General features: G+C 33.4%; 1 protein-coding gene across 2 annotated transcripts in view; it reads right to left on the bottom strand.

Annotated features, from left to right (window-relative positions):
- The window catches only part of ADAMTS20 (ADAM metallopeptidase with thrombospondin type 1 motif 20), a 188,237-nt gene that overhangs the window by 63,332 nt on the left and 103,844 nt on the right, over positions 1–21,061 (bottom strand). Inside the window, exons 20-28 of one of the 2 annotated variants that reach the window (XM_059080523.2) lie at positions 20,716–20,926; positions 20,419–20,583; positions 19,755–19,919; positions 18,648–18,767; positions 17,812–17,919; positions 16,386–16,550; positions 15,999–16,289; positions 14,985–15,146; positions 13,671–13,847 (exon numbers count right to left, since the gene is read on the bottom strand). In XM_059080523.2, the coding sequence (XP_058936506.1) occupies positions 13,671–13,847; positions 14,985–15,146; positions 15,999–16,289; positions 16,386–16,550; positions 17,812–17,919; positions 18,648–18,767; positions 19,755–19,919; positions 20,419–20,583; positions 20,716–20,926 (1,564 nt within the window). Of the gene's footprint in view, positions 1–13,670; positions 13,848–14,984; positions 15,147–15,998; positions 16,290–16,385; positions 16,551–17,811; positions 17,941–18,647; positions 18,768–19,754; positions 19,920–20,418; positions 20,584–20,715; positions 20,927–21,061 lie in introns of both variants that reach the window. The other variant, XM_067009100.1, reaches the window with a different exon arrangement.

The following is a 21,061-nucleotide window of genomic DNA, read 5'->3' on the forward strand; positions in this document are numbered from 1 at the left end:
CAAATCAGGAGTCAGAATCACCAGACATCTCAGAATGCTAGAGGATAAGGTAATCACTTAAAAATTCAAGGAGGGAAATTATTTTCAAGCCAGAATTCTAAAACCAGCCAAATTATCAATGAAATATGAGGACTGACCAAAGACATTTTCAGATTTGCACAAAAGGAAAAACGTATCTCCCATTTTTCATCTTTCCAGAAGGTACAGGGAAAAGTGTTTTCACATGCAAGAGTAAATTAAAAACAAACAAACAAACATGTGATGCAAGAAAAAGTCATCAAAATTGAAATTGAGTGAAAAGACTTCACAGGATTAGAGAATGGTCAGCAAGGTTGTTTGTCCTGGCCAGATCAGAGGAGGACGAATGGGAGTCAGGGGGCTCTGGGAGGAGTCTAGGAAAGAGAAATATCTGAGTATTTAGAAAAAAACATTCATAGAGATTTTATATACCTGTTCAAGCACTTGAGAGAAAAAATAATAATTGGAACATTCAAAGCAAATTTTTAAAGGAAGCAATTATTAACTCTAGGAAAATCAAAGAGTTGTGCAAGAACGGAGCAGCGATTTAGGGACTTCCCTGGTGGCGCAGTGGTTAAGAATCCTCCTGCCAATTCAGGGGACACAGGTCCGAGCCCTGGTCCAGAAAGATCCCACATGCTGCAAAGCAACTAAGCCCCGTGCGCAAAAACTACTGAGACCGCATGCCTAGAGCCTGTGCTCTGCAGCGAGAGAAGTCACCTCAAGGAGAAGCCCGCGCACCGCAATGAAGAGTAGCCCCCCTTCACAGCAACTTGAGAAAACCCCCGTGCAGCAACGAAGACCCAACGCTGCCAAAAAATTAATTAATTAATTTTTCAAAAAGGAGCACAGTGCTTCAAAGTACACTATTTGGCTTCACACTGACGTAAGGAACACTAACTGTTGACTGAATCAAGATTTATTTTGAAGATAGAATTGTAGAATTAGCGGTCCATTTAGGAATTAAATAGTCAATCTCTATAAAAGGAAGTCAATAGGTAATTTTTTTTTTTTTTTGATGCATCAAGAAATAGCAGAGTAAGCCTGTTTGGAAATAAGGAAGTACATATCAGAAGACATAGATAAAAGGATTTAAAGATTAATTCTGGGTTAGGAAAGACTGCACCAAGAGATAGTTTTTTTTCTTTATTAGCATTTTAGCACCACTTATTTTTTTAACTATGTACATGTGTTACATTAATAAGACTATATTCAAAACTATAATCGATGATATTTAGTTCATTAATGGAGATCAATGCCAAACTGGGTGAGCTCTCTCTAGAGGTATGTGCTTGAGCTGTGGATCCACCTGGGTATGGAGGAGACTATTAATTACTTTATGAAGACATGAAATGCACGCTTCCCAATTTACTTGTGACATGAAGTTGGAAGGATTTATTTAAAAGTCAAATATGATAATTTAAATAAAAACTATATGAATGCAAACTACTGGAGAAAAAAATAGAAGTTCTATACTTTTACTTAAAAATATCTACTGCTAAGGAAAAATAAAATGATTAATAACAGTATCATATATTATACATATTAGGCTTTACTGATGTAAGATCAGTATAAAAAAAACTAGGTGACCACTAGGAACTGAAATTTGATGTAGTATTGATTATATTGGGCTCAGTGTTCATATCAAGGGTGGCAATATTCTTTTTACAGTTAGACCATTTTTGCTAATGAATGAAATTCTAGATGTCAGATTTTGAGAGAGAAGTAAAAAAAGGCGATTGCAATGATTAAAGAGTTGAACAAAATAAATATACTTAACCAGGAAAACAGAAAAATAGCTGCCTTCAAGTATTTACCGTGTAGAGGAGGAATTTGATGTATTCTTACTTCAGGGTGCAGAATGAGAGTTACAGAGGAATATTCCATAGATATCAACTTTACCTCAAAATAAAGAAGAGCAAACATATAATTTTCCTAAAAAGAAGTGGATTATGTTGTGTTATGTATGGCCTCCAACTTTAGAAAGGTTCATCAACATAGAAACTGTGTATAATTCAGATGAGAAACTTAGTAAATAATGTATGCTTTGTGTAGAAGGATAGGAAAGAGGAAATTGAAAGTCTCTCCCAATTTTAAAGGTATAATACCAAAAAATATAAGAAAACAGTATTTTTAAAACATTTCAAGAATCACAATAATTTAACTTTTTAGATATATATTTATGGGTTTATTTTAAAAGTTGTATTATTTACTCAAATGAGAAAATGCAAATTTCTGCACACCTGAATTACGGGACATCCATTGGTAGGAGAATATGCCATCCTTTACTTCTTAAGAAATTTCAAATAAATCTTACAGTTTTACATTGCTTCATTTACTATGACATAGGTATCTGAACGAAATCATGAAGTTATTCCCAGACTTTTAAATTTTAGTTTCGGATAAAATAGTTTTCAAAAAAGAATCTGCTTTTTATTATCATAGCCACAGCTAAAATCTTTCCAACTAATTTCTCTTTTAAAAACTTCTCTTGACTTTTCCTAAGCATTAAAATATATATACATGGAAACATTTTCCCAGTCGATAAGAAAGTGAGTTTTATTTATAAGTTTTCTCCATATTTTGACTTTAAAATAACTGTAAAAAATTCTCATAGTTTGAGAGTGACACAGGCATAAAATCTTGAAGACAATGTTTAATTTCATAAAATACAAAAAATGTCTCCAAAGCTCTCCTCAATATAAACCATAATCTTAAATGGCCTATTTAATTATATCTAAATAAATACCATATCCTTGTTAACATAATAGAAATTTGGATATTAGGATGATTTTCATGTATAAATTATGCATCAACAAAAATAACTAGACTTTCTACCAAAATATGCCCACACATTAAAGATGCTGAAATAAAAAATAAATGAGAATTCTAAACTTAATAAGGTCAGAAACCACATCTATAAATGTTTACTGAATAAATGAATGAATAACTGCTATGTAGGAAAAAAATGAGCAAATACATACAAACAAACATCACTTAAATATGCAGTTTATGTTATCTGAATGAGGTAGAGTTAAATGGCCTTTAATTCTACAAAAATTACGCAGAAAAGAAAGCTTCATGTAATTTAGATCTCTTTCTCCAAGATTTTTGTTGTTGTTTTACTGATTCTATGGGGTGCCTTGTGGATCAGCAGAGATAAGAAGCATCTCCTGGTTTCATCTAAAATTAAGATCTTGCCAATTTTAGCAACGAAATGCTGACTTGGAGACTGGAGCCCATATGAGCTCCTACTGTTCTTTTGAGCCTGGATGCTGAAGAAATGTCCACTGATGTGAGAGAAGCCAGGCCTGATTATCTTCCCTATACCTAGATCTGAAAACGTTCCTAAGGCCCATGAATAAACAGTCAAAAAGCTTCCCTCAGATGGAAGGAGGCAAACTCTGGTGGTAGAATATGGAGTCATTTTTTATTAGTGTGGCAGTAAAAAGTTCCTTTTATTCTTTCACCCTCCTATAATGAATATATTCTCACAGAGCACACATCACCATTTACACGGTACAATGTGCACATTTAAATTCTCACACTACATTTAATGATATCCCAGATTGATTAATCTTTAATCATACAAAATGCTTTCTGGTTCTACCTATTGAATATTATTATATTTGCATTTGTTTATGACGGGTAAAGTCTACTGTAAGAAAAAAACTTTTGTGAATATGTTTATACCCTGAAAAAATTACAGGCTACAAATAAAAATGGTTCTACTTTGGGCAAGCCTTTTTCTGACAATTTTAATAATTTCACCAAAGTTCTCTTCCCCAGAAGTCTGACTGCTTGCCACAGTATTTTCAATTCTGTTTTTATTTATATTTTGGAACTAGGTTAGAGTCATATTTTCTGCTATTAATAAATATCACATTAAAAGAAATGTTTGTCTCAAAAATTATGCTAGTCACCTCTTTAAATGTATTAATTTGTTGTTGCTTTAGTCTTTTTTTTATCCAGCTGTAATATCTTCTATCTCCTGATACATTTGTGTTTTTATCCTCCACACCTAGCACTATGCAACCATCATTAACACACACTAACTGCTATGTAAATATCTACTGAATGAATAACTTAAGAGAAATCCATGAAGATTATAAATTTTAAAGTCTGATAATATCAAGTGTTGAGAAGGATGTGGAGCAACTGTAATTCCCATACAACCCTTCAGAAAACTGTCTGTCAGTATTTACTAAACCAGAACCTAAGCATTAACCAAGATTCAACTCCTGTCTACCTATCCAACAGATGTGCATATACATGTTCACCAAAAACAGGTGTGAGAGATGTTCATAACAGCATTATTTGTAAACCCAAATTAAAAACAACTCCAATTGCTTGTCAACTGGAGAATATTCATATAAATTCATTAATTTATTCACATAACAAATTTATTCATACAGTACTAGAATGTAATAAGAAAATACAATTCCATGCAACGTGAATGAATCACACAAATGTAATATTGTGACTCTCACAAACAAATTCTCTAAGTTCCATTTATATAAAGTCCAAAGACAGGCAGACTTATCAGTGATATTTGATGTCAGAATATGGGTACCTTTGGGGGTATAGTGATTGCAAGGGGTATGTGGGGAAATTTCTGGGGTGCTGTTCTTGGTCTGGGTGCTGGCTACTCAGGTGTGTTCACTAAAATTCACTGAATTGTACCTTTATGATTGAAAATATTGCTGAATGTCACATTTCCTAAAAGTTTGAAGAAGAAGCCAAACTCTAGTCCGAACTGATTTCTTTCTTACACTAGAGTATTTTTGCTTCAGTAGATCTTGTTTCAGATTGTTCAATGTGTTATACTTATCTACTGCATTTGGATTTTTAGCTTTTTGAGGAAAGAGAATTAGTACTTATTATTGGATAAGTGATAATAGAAAGCAAAATACATTGAGTCTTTAAGTAACAGGCCCTATGCTAATCACTTTACCCATTGTCCATTTAATACTAAATAAAAAGTGTCCTCTTTCGGTAGGCACTATTATTATATTCCATGAAACAAAATCTTCAAAATGTTCAGTAACTTTCTAAAAGTCACTCAGTTAAATAATAGCAGTTTTAACTCAAACGTAGGCATTCTAACACCGCAACTCTTAATCACAAGATCTAGAATAGACTTACTATTAAAAGTTTCAGTAGGCTTAGGAATAATGATATTGCTTCAAATTCTTTTGGTAAATGAAAATTTACCTTTCTCTTGGTGAAGTCAAGATTATATTCTCTTACGTGAAACTAATACAAAGCCAAGTTATACACCGTCAAACGGGCCACTCAATCTGCAGTTTGTAATCATAGTAAATTCTTGACTCATTGCCCCAATTTTTTACTCTCTTCAAGCCCAAACTTAATGTACCTCAAAATTATCCAACATGACTTTTCTCAGCTTTATTATCTTGACCATACAGTATTTGATGAGATGTTCTCTTATACATCTTTTCCTCCCATTTGCAAAAAATAGTCCCATGAATCTCTCCTCTACCAGCTTCTTCTACTCCACTACAATTTGAGTGTTGTGAGTAATCCATAAATACGTGACGAGTAACTGAATGGTCTCTAAATCATCACTCTAAACTTTTAGAAGAGTCCCCTCTTGGACTTCTCATCTCCAGTCTCTCATATTTTCAATGTGTTTATACTTCATGATGAGAATTGCCTATGAATCTCCCTAAAACACTGCTGTGTTCCCACTCCAAAAAATTCAATGTTTTTTAACAAACTTAAAGAATTTTTCCATTTTTAAATTCTCTTCAGCATGATACTTATTGGTCCTTCTTGCTATGGCCCAATTCATATTTCGTATTTCTAACTTTATTCTTGTCCCTTGTCTCTCACAAGCCAACCTACACTAGTCAAATAATTACTTTTTCTGGCCTCTGGTTTTGCTCAGGATGATCTCCAACCTGGTTCCTCCTTTCCCACTCAAATCCTATCTGCCCATCAAGGCTTATGCCTTCTTCATAAAGCCTTACATTTCTCCAACTGGATGCACACTCTCTGACTTTCCATGACATCCGTTTCTGCCTTGTGATGTGTGTATATATTTATTTTTCCCTGGACTGTGAGTCCTTTTGAGTACAGTATGTCATTCTTATTCATCTTTAGCTTTCTTAGCCCAGTGCCTGTTACAGATGGGCTCTTAATAATCTCGAATGGATTGATGGGGATTAATTTTTGGCACCTCAGTGGCCACCATTCCCTTCATAGTTACCCCCAAAGTCTCTGAGTTTCCCGGGGTCCCAACTGCAAAATGTCAAAAGTTCAGGGAGATTGAAAATAGCTCAGAGCTGTCTTAGAGAATCACCTTAGAGCTCAGTTACAACTGATAGAGAAGAATTTGTTATGTGATCTACCAAAAGCTTTGTAATATATCGTTTAACTTTCACAAATATATAAATGTCATATGATGTATATTATATGATACCAGGGTTTTAGTACAAAGCTCATATCACAATAGGACATGATAGAGTACCTTCCTAGATATAGCCTACTAGATTTAGGTACACTGGTGAGTTTAAGTTTACCCAATCATGTGGGTAGGAGAGTACAACCAGGAAGCAGATGATGGTGTCTGTGAAAACAAATTACATAATTCCAATCTTTACTGTGTAACATATAAGGTCTTAGAGATATTACTGAATCTTTAAGTCCCAAGTATATCTCAGAGGCAAGGTGATTCAATGGAGTACCAAAAAACTTTTTTCATAGTCTCTGTTCACATTTGTTTTCATCTAAAGTAAGAAAATAAGCTTTACTGTATGGGGTTATATGTCAGCCTGGTATGTCATGCATATAATACCTTAGGTATCCTGGCAGGGAGATTATCATTTGCCACTCACTTTCAGTGCACCCACCACACTTCACACACACCCACTTAGGAAGATGAACAGATTATAGTACATGCATCAACTGATAACACTCTGATCAGATGAGTGCCGCGACACACTGCTCCTGCTGGTTTTTCAATTTTAAGTCACAGAGTTTTGCCGATTGTGTTCAGATTACCAAATGGGATCATGAAGATGAATTACTAATTTTTCTATTATGAAAAGAGGCTTGTTCCAAATTTGCTGATTTTCTCTATGATAAGGATTAAAATGTTATACCTGTCACTTAAACAAAGAGACTTATAATCTCTCCTTTAAGATAAAGGAGACATTTAAGATTGGATGAGAAAGCAACTGCTTTTGGAAAATCCTTCTAAGGAGAGAACATTTTGAAATGTTTGGAAGTGTTTCTAGTGTTATGGGACTTTGTTACCATAAGTATGCCAACGATCGATAAAAATTCTCCAGTGTATTTTTAAAACTTTGGAGCAAGATTTTCTAATATGTTTAAATTGCTTCCAAATCTTTCAAAGTTTCACTGTTTTAACAGCATTTGTTAAAATATAAAGATATAACCCCTTCCAGTACTTTTCAAGAAGCAAATGACAGATTGGAAAATGGAAATTTGTCACTTTTCAATAAAATTTTTAAAAATAACTGGTATGATCCAATGATTTCAAATCAATGACTAGTTTATAACAGGAACATCCAGTGATAAACTTTGCTATATGGAGGTATGCATTTAGCAAAATAATTTTTTCAGCAATGGAAGCTACATATTGGAATACACCAGACTTTTGAATTACTCTAACAGTACTGAAACAAGATTTTCAAACTAATGAAACATTCTACCACTTTTTAAACATGAGATGAGTACAATAATAGTTCCCTGAGAGAAAAACTTTATTATCCATAAAATTAAAAATATATTTAATATTAAATATTCATCTTATCCTTTTAAATTTATATGTTCTATAAATCACATTTATATATTAGTTTATGTTTGCAATGTATAGATATATAATAATATATAAGGGTATGTGAGCAAAATATTTTACTGAGAAATGTACATATGATTAAAAATTAGAAATTAATTGTCTAGAAAATGTCAAATAGATTCTTTAAAGTGTTAATGTTTGACTCTGTTGTAATTACATAGGAACTAAAATCTGATTCTGAGTCTACCGAAAGTTGACACAAAATTATAACAAAAAATTAGGGATCTAATAAATGCACTAATATTAACAATGCCTATATATCTCATAAAGCACATAGATATTGTAGAATACTGAGACTGTTCTTCTAAAACATCTAAAAATCTATTTCCAGAAATTCTTAAACATTCTGAAGCATTATGCCTGGGAAAATAGAATTACAATGGAAACATGACCATCCATTTTCTTCATATAAAGAAAAATATAGCAGTATCACCATTTCACGTTGACATGTGTTAGTTATTTTAAACTCTACATTCTAACTTCACTCAACCAAACACACTTACAAGTATCTTTTTTTACATTCTCATCATTAGATTATCTCCTTAAATTTTTCCTAAGTCACACAATTCAAACCTGCAAGGTCCATTTGCATCTCCAAAATTATTTTCAAAGCATCATAGCTAGGGCAAACTATACATCAGTCTACATTCTCCCTCTCGGTGATTCATGAAATCTATGCACACACACAGACAAAAGAAAAAGATGCTGTGATTAGGCAAAAACTAACCTATTCTTCTAGCACAGAGACTTAGACGCCCCTCATCTCTAGCCAGGTTATAATGGCATACCTCCTGCTAGTTAAGGCTTTCTAGAAGGATCTACTGGAATAATTACTATGCTGTCAAATACAATCCTTATTACCAATTCTTGGATAATTATAATCTATTGAGCCCCCAATATTATGAGTCTTCAATATTATAAATCACAAAGTTGTTACTGAAATAAGATAGGAATCCCATTCTGCTTCTAATCATCTGTTTATCTGGTACATTCACCACTAAACTGCAAACTCCTTGTACACAGGGATTGGGCCTGATTTACCTCTAGTGACTAACAATGCTGAACATGTAGGGGATGCTCATAATTTGGGGGAGAGTTGATGAATGTACCATAGAATGATATGGCAATATAATACATGGAAACATTATTTCAACAGATTTCTATGATAAATTGGAAATAAAATAAGATTTCCAGTCTGTTGCTATACTTGGGTGTGTCTTTTCCAAATTTACGAAAATAACCGATTACTATGGATTGTTCTACTGAACACTCCACTTTACAAAGAAGTGACAGTTTCTTGAAACCATTTCCCCACACATTACCTTGTTCCCCTGGCTGATTCTGGTCTTAGGAGCAGTGGAGCCAGTAACAAGTTCCTTCCCGAGTACATTCCACCTCGAGTGGGAGCTACAGTTTAAGAGGCTGCCCAAACCCCTCAGCTCAGTCCCTCAGTGTTCTTTTGTTACACAAAACTGTTAAATTGACAAACTGCAGATTTACTAGGTGTGTACAGCTACCCCATGCTCATTTCTGAAAGCGCCTCTATTTGTCACATTCCACTGTATCATATTAGAAATTTAGTGCTCTCTCTATCTATATATACACATATATATATTTTTTAACACAATGCTACAGGAGGGTATTATTTTAAAAAGAGACACTTGGGGAAAAGGACTATCATCAAGAGGGTTCAAGTATCAAGCTTTCCTTTTTAAAAAATAATTTTCTCATTTTTAGAGGAAAAAACAATCTTGAATGGGAAAAATACTCTCTTTACCTCTGTGTGATCATTATTAACCTCAGAACACAATGGAATACACATTATTTTCTTACCAAACATGAATTCATTTTATGTAGGGAATAAAAAAATATTCATTTTATGTAGGAATATTCTAGGAAAATAAGTCACTTAAATGAGGTTTAGGGGAAAATAAAGATAAGTTAATATAAATTTATTTAAAGAGCATTTGCTAGAATAGTTTATGCTACATGTAGTGTCCCTTACAATATAAAGGAGAAATAAAACTTTTACTTATCTTTTTTTTTTTTTTTTTTGTTTTGTTTTGCGGTATGCAGGCCTCTCACTGTTGTGGCCTCTCCCGTTGCGGAGCACAGGCTCCGGACGCGCAGGCGCAGCGGCCATGGCTCACGGGCCCAGCCGCTCCGCGGCACGTGGGATCCTCCCAGACCGGGGCACGAACCCGCGCCCCCTGCATCGGCAGGCGGACTCTCAACCACTGCGCCACCAGGGAAGCCCCTTACTTATCTTTTAAAGACTTCCCTGGGCATGAGCACATCTATTGTTAACTCACTAAATAAATCTGCTTACATCACAAATGTTTATTCATTATTTATAATATATGAAAAGAATATTAAAATTTCTATTATTTAAATATTGATAGCCAACAATAAATCTTATTTTTAAATACCAATGTTAGTTTCTAATAGGATTATCTGAAAAATAGCAGTAGCTTATACATATACTCAGTAAAATTATGAAAACATATACTATTCAACAATTAAAAGTTTAATAAGAAAAATTAACAATTTGTTATTTAAGAAAAATACATCAAAAGAAAAGAGGCATTCATTACAATACAGGATCTGTTCAGTGACTTAAAATATTTTAGGTATTGATCCAAGGAATAAAAATATAACATACATGTGAATTATGCAAAGCACAAAGCCACAACACATCATTAATAAGCAAGGGTTAAAATACAATCATTTCACATTGACTAATCACAAAAATGCAGTCATTAAATTAACAGACATACGTTAAGATGTATTTATTCCTTTCTTTAATCATGCTTGTAAATTATTACAACACAAGGTTTCCAACACGGAGAAAATTTAAATGTATATTTACAACTTTTTTCCTAGTTACATTTTAATGATTTAGCACTTGGTATTTTAATTTTGCTTTAAAATGAAAAGTGTTTAAGATTTCATGTCATTCATATATGTGTGTGTGTATATATATATAATATATATACACGTATATATATATATATATATATATATACACATACACATACATTTCTTAATTTTCTAACCTAGCAAATAGGATCTGAAATTAGAGTTATACATGAAAGAATATCAACCTGATATGTTAATTAGAGGTATTCTGAAATTTGGCTTATATGTAACAACACTGAAAGAGGTAAAGGGTTATATCTGGTTTTAACAACAAAACTTCAGATCCCTTAAACCCTTTTAATATAAAAGGCTAATTTAAGGAATAAAATTCTTCATATAATAAGAAATTCAGGTACTCTAATGATATATATTTACTTTATACCTATAAAAAGTTAATAAATAAAGTTTATAAAAATTCTGATATATACATCTACTGTGATTTTTAAATTTTTACCTTCAATTTATCAAAAAAATTATAGTTCTTTCCTAGTGCAAAGACTGAATTAGTCAATGAACTCCTTTGTGGAACAGACATGTATTAAACAATTGAAGACTTTTATATTTTTGTCTTACTATTTTGTAATTTGTGATTATTGTTTTCTTGGTCATTTGTCTTTTGTGAGGTTGAAAAAAGTTACCTCTACACAGGGTCTTTAATGAACATTCAGATTTCTCACTTATGACATCATTTACATACAAAAAAATAACATGACACAAATATATTGGAATGTAGTATTAGATATATTCCAATACAAGAAACATTGTGTGATGTTGTACACCTTAAACTTATACAATATGACCATATATATCTCAATAAAGCTGGGGAAAAATTATGTGAATACTACAGTGAATATGTAGAGAAGATTGATAAACATTAAGATATTTTAAAATGATATTTTAAACAAATGATCAAAAACATCTAAAACTGACCCCAAATGAATATTTGCAATTCTAATATGCTATAACTTTAAGTATATTTTACATTAAATTTTTAAAGTTTTATAATGTTATTAAATAGAACAGGAGTCAATAAGCTTTCCCCAGAAAGGACCAAATAGTAAATATTTCAGGCTTTGAGGGCCAGTCTCTATTGCAACTAATCAACTCTGCTTTGTAGTGCAAAAGCAGCCATAGATAATACATAAAAAATTGTGCATGACTGTGTCCCAATAAAACTTATTTACAAAAATAGGCAATGGGCCAGATTTCATAGTGTGCTGACCCCTGAAATAGAAAATCTGATTCAAAAGCACTTAATTTTAGGAACTTCAATATCTAGCACAAAGCAGGAGACATAGGTAAATGTCTAATGCTTCGTGAATTAATGAATTCATGAACGAGTGGGGAAAATAAAACCTTTGTGTCTGCTTTCCTAATTGAGGCAAAATTCCAAGAAGGCAATCTATGGATTAAGTCTTATTAAGAACTAGGCTTGCAAATTAAACCAATAAAATGAAAGAAAATGTAACAGAGATGTAGTAAGGAGAAAGTGAATTTCCAATCTAAAATGACTAACAAAAAATACCTTTATAGTGAGTTACTACAGTATTTCACATCTCTCCAACTAAACTATAAACTCCCTAGGGGTAAAAAATATGTCTTTATTATTACTGTAGCACAGTACTTAGGATATAGCAGATGGTCAGTGAACATTTTATTAAGTAAATATGTGAATGCTTTCCATAGCAAAATACGTTTTTTGTTAGTTCCTGAAAAAAAAAAGTAATGGCTCTCTACTTCTAATGCAGCAATTTAACTTTAAGATCCTCCTATAAAGTTAAAATGTTCTGTTGTTTTGTATCAGTCACGCTGACTCTAAAGATGAATTTCAGCCTGAACTGGAACTTGACCTGTTCTTCAAATAGCATGAATTGAAACAGGTTTACATTTCATCATAAAGCTTTGACTTGGGTAAAGTAAAACAAGTGTACACATAAGGGTTGGATATAAAACCAGCGTTATAATTATTTTCCAAATAAAGAACTGTTTAACTTTATAAATTTAATTATAAATAGATTATAGACTCCAATCAGTTGTTCACCTGAGAGAAGTATACTTAGTTGTTCATGACTTAAAATATCAAAAGTGACCAAAATGCTAATTTCAATATATTTATATATTACTTATTCTTCTAAGCCTGGTATTTGAAAAATACTAGAGGAAATTAATCATTCATAAATACTTAATGAATTTTGTCTATGGCTCCAACAAACATAAAAAATTAAAACAGCTCAAAACACAGTAACTCCACACAGTGGAAGAAATGAATATTCTTATAAACTACTATATAAATCATACTTTTCCATGATGTTATGTGACAAACTGTAAACAATTAATTTACTTTAAGTAAATTTCTCTATATTTTTCAATACAATATTTTCACATTTCCAAACAAAATACTAAGTTTAACAATGATAAAAACAAGAATGTTACTTGCTTTTAGATCAGTTATTGGACATTGACAGACAAAAGCCACAAACAGTTATATACTCAAACAAGACACAGCCTTAACTCGCCATTGTTATAAGCACAATGTTAACATTATGTACAAATGTAAATAGTAAAACATTTCCAATTAATTTGTGGGCAAGCCAAAGGTGTACTGGAGAAAGATACTTCCATTAGAATAGTGCTACGGTTCAAAATTCACTTATAAAAAAAATAAATACATATAAAATTATTATATATATATATGTATATATTACAGTACTTGAAATTGAATGATTCTTCTTTCAAACTATCAGGGCAAGAGGGACAACGGTCTGCTTTAAAAAAAATTAGAAGATAAAATGTGTGCATCACAATTTATGAAGAGAGGAAATTAAAGTAAAAGGAACATAGAAAAACAAAACAAAACAGAAGGATAAAAATAAGAATACTATCGTACCGATTTCCATGGTCCCCGATGCCACGATACATCATCAGGGCAAGCATGCACATGACATTGTACCACACTAGGTGGCTTGTTTAAGATTTCACAGTTTTGCTCTCGTGACATTTGGCCATTGGGAAATTGACATATTACGAATCGTGATTTTATTCCTCCTCCACATGTTTGTGTACACTAAAAATAAGAAGAAAAATCAAAACTATGTGGCTTCAAAAAGAATATTATATGGCTTTATTCAATGTTGAGTACATAATCAGTATTGCTAGAGTTTAAAGTTATCCTGTCTTATAATCTTATAATTATAAGAAATATAAAAGAATATATTTATATTCTTATATAAGAAATATAAGAATCCTTATAATTCTCAACATTTCTTCCTGGGTAAAAATGAAATCAAAGTTATGGTTCTATAATTTTTTTTAAAAAGACAAAATTTTGAGAATTGGTACTGTAAAGGGTATTAACTACATAATGTATGGTATCCTATCAAAAGATGACTGTGTAGCCATGAAAGCTAATAAGGGAAACCTAAAGTTATAAACATAGAAAGATGTTCAGTATATATATATATATATATTACATGAAAATAGCAGATGGCAAAGTGGCATGTATAGTATGAACCTATTTCTGGAACCCACACAGAACAAAAGTCTGGCAGGATATGTATCAAATGTTAAAAGTTCTTATCTTTTCACAATGTTTCCTTTTATTTGACTTTTCACTATGAGATTTAACTCAGAAATGAAAAAGTTACCTTCATTTTGGAAAACAGTAAAAGTACATTTTAAAGAGGTACTTGCTATTTATTAGCACCTGGTCAGAGTGTACCTTTAAACAATGATTTCCAAACTCCTTATGGAGAGAAAATATGTACTAAAGTCATTCAGCAAAAATATTTGACTAATTAAATTAGGTGGTTTGTTTTATTCAGCCAATGTAAGTCTTTCTTCTTTCTCATTCATAATGCCTATATATCACTCTAATTGTCTATCTTTATATCAGTCTAATTTTCTAAGAAATTAAAACAATAATATACTAGTTTTAGAGAGGTTTTAGTAGGTCACAGACCTATTGGCTAGCACAAAGGATTCTGTTAAAAATCTGGAGTATATATTTCCTATCATGAATGAGTGATTTATACCATGACACAATGTCTGTTAAAAGAACATATTTTTACTGACTCAATTAAAAAAATATTTTCTCTGTAGTACAGTGAAGTAAGATTATCCAACGGTAACAATATGAAGTGCTTAACTTTCAGTCTTGGGAGATGTCATAATCTCCACAAGTTTAGGAGACAGTATGACTTACTTCTCCCCAGCTTCCGTAGCTCCACCGTGGACAAGGCCCCGAATCACAGTGCTTTGACTCTGGGGGTTTGGAGGCTGCATTGCAGTAACTGGCACTTTGTCCATTTTCATCCTGGCAAACCACAACTCTACGCTGAATACCTCCAGCACAACTGCTAGAGCACTGAAAAGGATGGAACACAGGAACACACAAACTGCAGATTCCATGGCACAAAATTACATCAAAAAAAGAAACAACACAAAAAACAAACAGTACTTTGACTCAAATTCAAGCTCTCCACATTAAAACCCCCCTCGCTGGAATCATAATTTGAAGCGAGAATATCTGTCAAAAAACACTTGGGTTTGTTTTTTTTTAATACATAATGTGTTTTATTTAACCCAACATAACCAACACTTGGGTTTTAACTAGGGGTTTCATTAGAATTTGTTGATGGAAAGGTGAAGTTTTAAAGCTTGCAAAAGGAAATTCACCCTTGTCTTAAGTGTTAAGTAAAAAGGAATTAAAGTTTTCAGGTCTCACTAGGAAGGAAAAAAAAACCAAAAGATAATGTTAAGTTCCTAAACTTTCATATTGTTTTTCTTTATTTGGTATCTTTACTCTCATATGAAATATGAACCACAGTTGTACCTTTTCTAGTAATCATGATTTTATTCCAGCTTACTGCACTGCTATCAGAGTAATTTCTGGGTTTTTTGTTTTTTTTTTCTTCATAAACACTGGTAGTCTTAACACTTAAAAGATTTTCTTTAATTTTTATTATAATAAACTCTGAGACTGTTTTCAAGTGCATTCCTCTGTCATCATAATATCATATTACTGTATAATTCAATAAGAATTCTGGGGATTTGTAATCTGCATCAAAAATTGCTTAATCCTTTTAAGATGTAAACTACTGATCTTCAGAAAAATGTAGCATTAAAAGCATCTGACGTCATTACATACATATCTGTTACAAGGCCACATAACATAACAAAATTACAGAATTAGTAGAACTCAATAAAGAGGGCTTACTGATCCCCATGGTCCTGTTCTCCACTGGTTTCCTCTGATTGATGGATGGACCCCCTGATTTTGATTATCTTCTGCTTTGTGAGTTAATGGAAAATTCCTGCCTGGAAAATGGCTTGGCTGCTCAGAGGAACTCGGAAAGTGGCTGTATGTGGGAGGGCAGGCTGCCAGGTTACATTCTTGTTCTATCACAGGGCGGACTTCAGGGTCACAGTAATTCTCATTAATTGGCTGATGATAGCTGATGCATAAAACTTGTCGAGTCGTTTTTCCATGGCCACAGGAAGCTGAACACTGATCACAAATTCAGCCAATAAACTACATTATCTTAAATAGCAAGTATTATATTTAAATTTTTCATTTCATTTTTTTTCACATAAAAATACTTACAGGTGACCAATTCCCTGTTTGCCACTCTCCACAAGGGCTAAAACAGACAGCTATTTCAGCTGGTCGGGGTAAGTGGGCACAATATGATTCGTCTGCTATTCTATCGTGAGCATCACGACAGCTTACATAGCGGGCTTGATTCCCTCTTCCACAAGACACAGAGCACTAAAAAAATTGAATAATACCAAGGTGTTATACAGGACATTTCCACATCCCTTACACTTGGCCGTTGCTCAAATTTCTAAACCTCAAGTTTATTGAAAAAAGTTAAATTATAAATACTATCACCTAGCATCATTTCTGAGTCAAAGAAAGGGCAGTGAATATCCCAATGAGTTTAGAAAATAAATTTCATAAATCAGATATTTGTGATAATGAAACAAAATACTCAGCTTCTTGGAATACTGATTAGTTGATTGCCAAAATTTAAAAAAAATATTTTATATAAGAGAATCTTAAGATATCATTTAAGATAACTTTTTTTTTTTTTTTTTTTCGGTACGCGGGCCTCTCACTCCTGTGGCCTCTCCCGTTGCGGAGCACAGGCTCTGGACGCGCAGGCTTAGCAGCCATGGCTCACGGGCCCAGCCGCTCCGCGGCACGTGGGATCCTCCCGGACCCGGGCACGAACCCGTGTCCCCTGCATCGGTAGGCGGACTCCCAACCACTGCGCCACCAGGGAAGCCCTAAGATAACTTTTAAAGACCTAGGTAATAGAGTAGATAGGCTCTCATAATTAAAATATTCAGAGAATATATGAAACTTAAAAATAGATCTTTCATATATTTTCATATATCTTTCATATATTTAGTATATATTTTCATATATACTAAAGCAAGTATATACTATGAATAGATTAAAGCCTTCTGTTTAGAAATATAACATGAATATGTGGTAGTTTAAATAAAGGCTGATAAAAAGCCTATCACATCTGCTTCTCATAACAACCTGGGACATAAATATTATCATCCCCTGAACTGGTTTGCAAGGCAGAAATAGAGACACAGATGTAGAGAACAAACATATGGACACCAAGGGGGAAAGTGGGGTGGTGGTGGTGGTATGAATTGGGAGATTGGGATTGACATGTATATGCTAATATGTATAAAATAGATAACTAATAAGAACCTGCTATATAAAAAATAAAATAAAATAAAGTTAAAAAAATAATCAACAAATATTATCATCCCCATTTGGCAGATCAGAAAATAGAGCTAGAAAACTTAAATTTCTTCTCAGAGACACAGAGCCCTTGAAAGGCAGAACAGGATTTATTCATTAAATTATCTAATTCTAAACCTTAAATTCATCAAAATACCTGAGATTGAACGAATACGTTAATTTGGCAAATCTGTAGCAACTATTCTGTGGATGTCTGAAAGGCTCCATAGTAGAAACACTGTACCTCTTAAACGAATTCACTTACTGGGGTCCAAGAACCATATCGCCATTGTGCTATCTTTCCCATGGGAAGGGCTGGTAATGAAGTGGCCCCGATTTTCGGGATAATTGGGCAAGGTGTAACAATACAGTCCTGTTCAAAAGAAAAATGGGTCTCACAAACCATCAGTGAATTAATTAACATTCTGCTTTATACTAAATCCTATACTTCATTTCATCCTCCACATATATAAGAACATTTGCATACTAAACTACAAAGAAGCGATGTAAAGGTTTATATTTTTCAAAAGTACAAAATACTATCAAGGGCTAGGAGTGGATAGTATGACTCGGAAGGCTAAAGTTTGGATCATTCTGCCGGATGGTTGAAAAGAAAAGAGTAAGAGTCCTTCAAAAATACCACTAAGCTGAAACCTCCTGAATGAACACAGGATGCTCCCTTAAGCAGTACGACACGCTTTAGAGGTTCAGCCCTCTGCAGTTCAAAGGATGGAAATATAAGTTAAATGAGTGATCCAAGAGTTAAAAAAAATGCATCAATAAAGCTGGCAAAACCAAGGACAATATACTTTCTGATGCCCACATACCTTTTGTAAAAAATATTTATTTATTTATTTATTTGGCTGCGCCAGGTTTAGTTGTGGCATGCGGGATCTAGTTCCCTACCAGGGATCGAACCCAGGCCCCCTGCATTGGGAGCGTGGAGCCTTTGCCACTGGACCACCAGGGAAGTCCCCCACATACATTTTTAAGGCATAGAAGTTTAAGTGGAAAAAATACATATGGAAATAATTTTAACATATCAATAATCCTCCTGTGTCAAACATTTTTGTTTATAATCCATGAAGAGGTGTCCTTTACCTGCCTGTCACTTGGGCGACTAGCTCCATGGCACAGTCTATCATCTAGCACTGCACTAAGTAGCTCATTGACACATTTCACAGCACGCATCTGGTATCCCTGTCCACACGTGGCTGTGCACTGAAAGAATATAAGCAGATACCAAACACCATTGTTCAAAAATTACACAAACTTAATTTTCTTAGTGCATAGACAGTTAAGAATATACTTTCAGTAGATATTTTTATTAGTCCTTTATACCAGATTCTAGACTTAAAATGAGCAAATTGAACCAACACACATCTTTATTCGAATTTATGGAGATACTAATAAAATAGTGAAGTTAAAATGGACAATTATTATATCTTTAAAAAGTTATCATGTAACAATATCAATAGAAGCCTGATATTTTGGAGGCAGAGTCAATACAGTTTAGAGAAACTAAATACTTTTCAAAATCGACCTGGCGTATGCATGTCATTTAATACGCTAAGTAAATTTCAAAGAGATAAAGAAGGAAGAGCATAGGACAGAGTTAAAGGGCAGATGAAAGAAGGTTTCCCAGCAACTGTGGCACCTGCGTAGGATAATAAGCTGTCCATCCTCATCCAGAAGATTCCTAGCCACCTGTTTGGCAAAACTTCCCAACAATGCCTACTCTAAGTACAGTAAAGATAATAATTTAGACACTGAACATGAAAATGTCTATAGTTTAAATAAAGCTGATGAAAGCATACAAAATTTTTTATTGAAGTATAGTTGATTTAAAACATTATGTTAGTTTCTGGTGTATAGCAAAGTGATTCAGTTATTTACATATATATTCTTTTTCATATTATTTTCCTTTATGGTTTATTACAGGATATTGAATATGGTTCCTCATGAAAGCATAAAATTTGTAGCATTTTGCTTAACAAAACTGAATTAAAAAGCAAAGCTAGAATATTTACCACAGCAGCATTAGCAGTACTGACAAAATTGTGCAGGTAGGGATTTACATTTCAGGAATCTTTTTTCCAAAAAAAACACCCAAATTTAGATGCAGCCACTAAAGAGTGAATACACCACAACTTCTGTGTTATTCTGTAATGATGGATTAGAGCAGAAAAACCCTTATCATATACTCACAGAACCCCATGGTCCTACTTGCCAGGAAGCACATGCATGAAGCTCACATGGTCTCAGAGACTCAGGTTTGGTGCTTGGATCACAGAAGCCATCACTCAAGTGATCTTCATTCAGTTGACACCACACCTGCCGCTGCCTTGTTCCTTTTCCACATGTAACAAGACACTGTAAGAATACAACTGACCATTATTTTCAGCATTAGTCGGCACATATACCTACAAAATATATAATGAATGATCAATTTACATATTCAAATACAGTTGAAAGACCATTCCAAAGGACATTTTCCCTTCACTCCTCAGAAAAATCAGAGATATTCACGGGGTAAAATCAGCCATCCCAATCTTCTGCTGTCCAAATCCCAGTGCAACGTCCATTTGTTCCAGAAACAAACGTACAAAACTAACCTTAGAACAAGTGTATATCTCAGCCTACTGTGGACACTATGAAAGTGGCTATAGATTAAACACCAGTATGTCATTGTTGTCCAGATATTGTAAATAGTTAAAGAATGAACCATTTTTAAATGTTTTACTACCTTGATAAAGTTATTTACCACATGATAAAATAAATTGAAATATTTTTTTGAATTATACAGCCTTCGATTGCAAAGCTCTCCTACACAATGTTATAACAGTTCTAAGCCTCATGGGTTTAATGTTACCTCACTCCACTCACTAGTGGCCCAACTGGGACAGGAAAATTCATTGCAATTCTCAGTTGTCACTCGGGGAAGCTCCTGGCATTCTCTGTCAGCAAGACGGTGGCCAAAGTTATTTATACAGTAAGATTCTCGAGACCTCTCCCCTCCTCCACAACTCCTGGAACACTGATTAAAAAAAGAAAAGTGGTGACAAATGGATACAAAATAAAAATTTTAACAAAACTCTAGAGTGACAAGTATTTAATTAGAGGTAAAAATAAAGGAGCAACTTTTCTTAAGCAATCCTTTTCTTTGTACCTGGGACCATTCTGAGTAATGCCACCTTGTTAAGACACAGTCACCATGGCAGGGTTCTCGGGTCGGAGGTTTAAGCTGGTCACCGCAGTAGTGGTCATCTACTGGAACAGTATGACCTTTATGAATGGAATACTTCATACAGTGGATGTCCAATGACTTATATCCTTGACCACAAAGGGATGAACATTCACTTTTGCCAATGATGTGCCACCTGCAAAAAATGATGTTATTACACTTAGGAGGTGGGCCAATGAACACAATTTAAAAAGTCGATTCAGAGAAACTCATGCGTATCATTCATCTTTAAAATTTTGTTGCAATTAATGGACAAGCCACCTAAAAATAT

The sequence above is a fragment of the Kogia breviceps genome, chromosome 12, assembly GCF_026419965.1.
Source record: "Kogia breviceps isolate mKogBre1 chromosome 12, mKogBre1 haplotype 1, whole genome shotgun sequence".
Classification (NCBI taxonomy): domain Eukaryota; kingdom Metazoa; phylum Chordata; class Mammalia; order Artiodactyla; family Physeteridae; genus Kogia; species Kogia breviceps.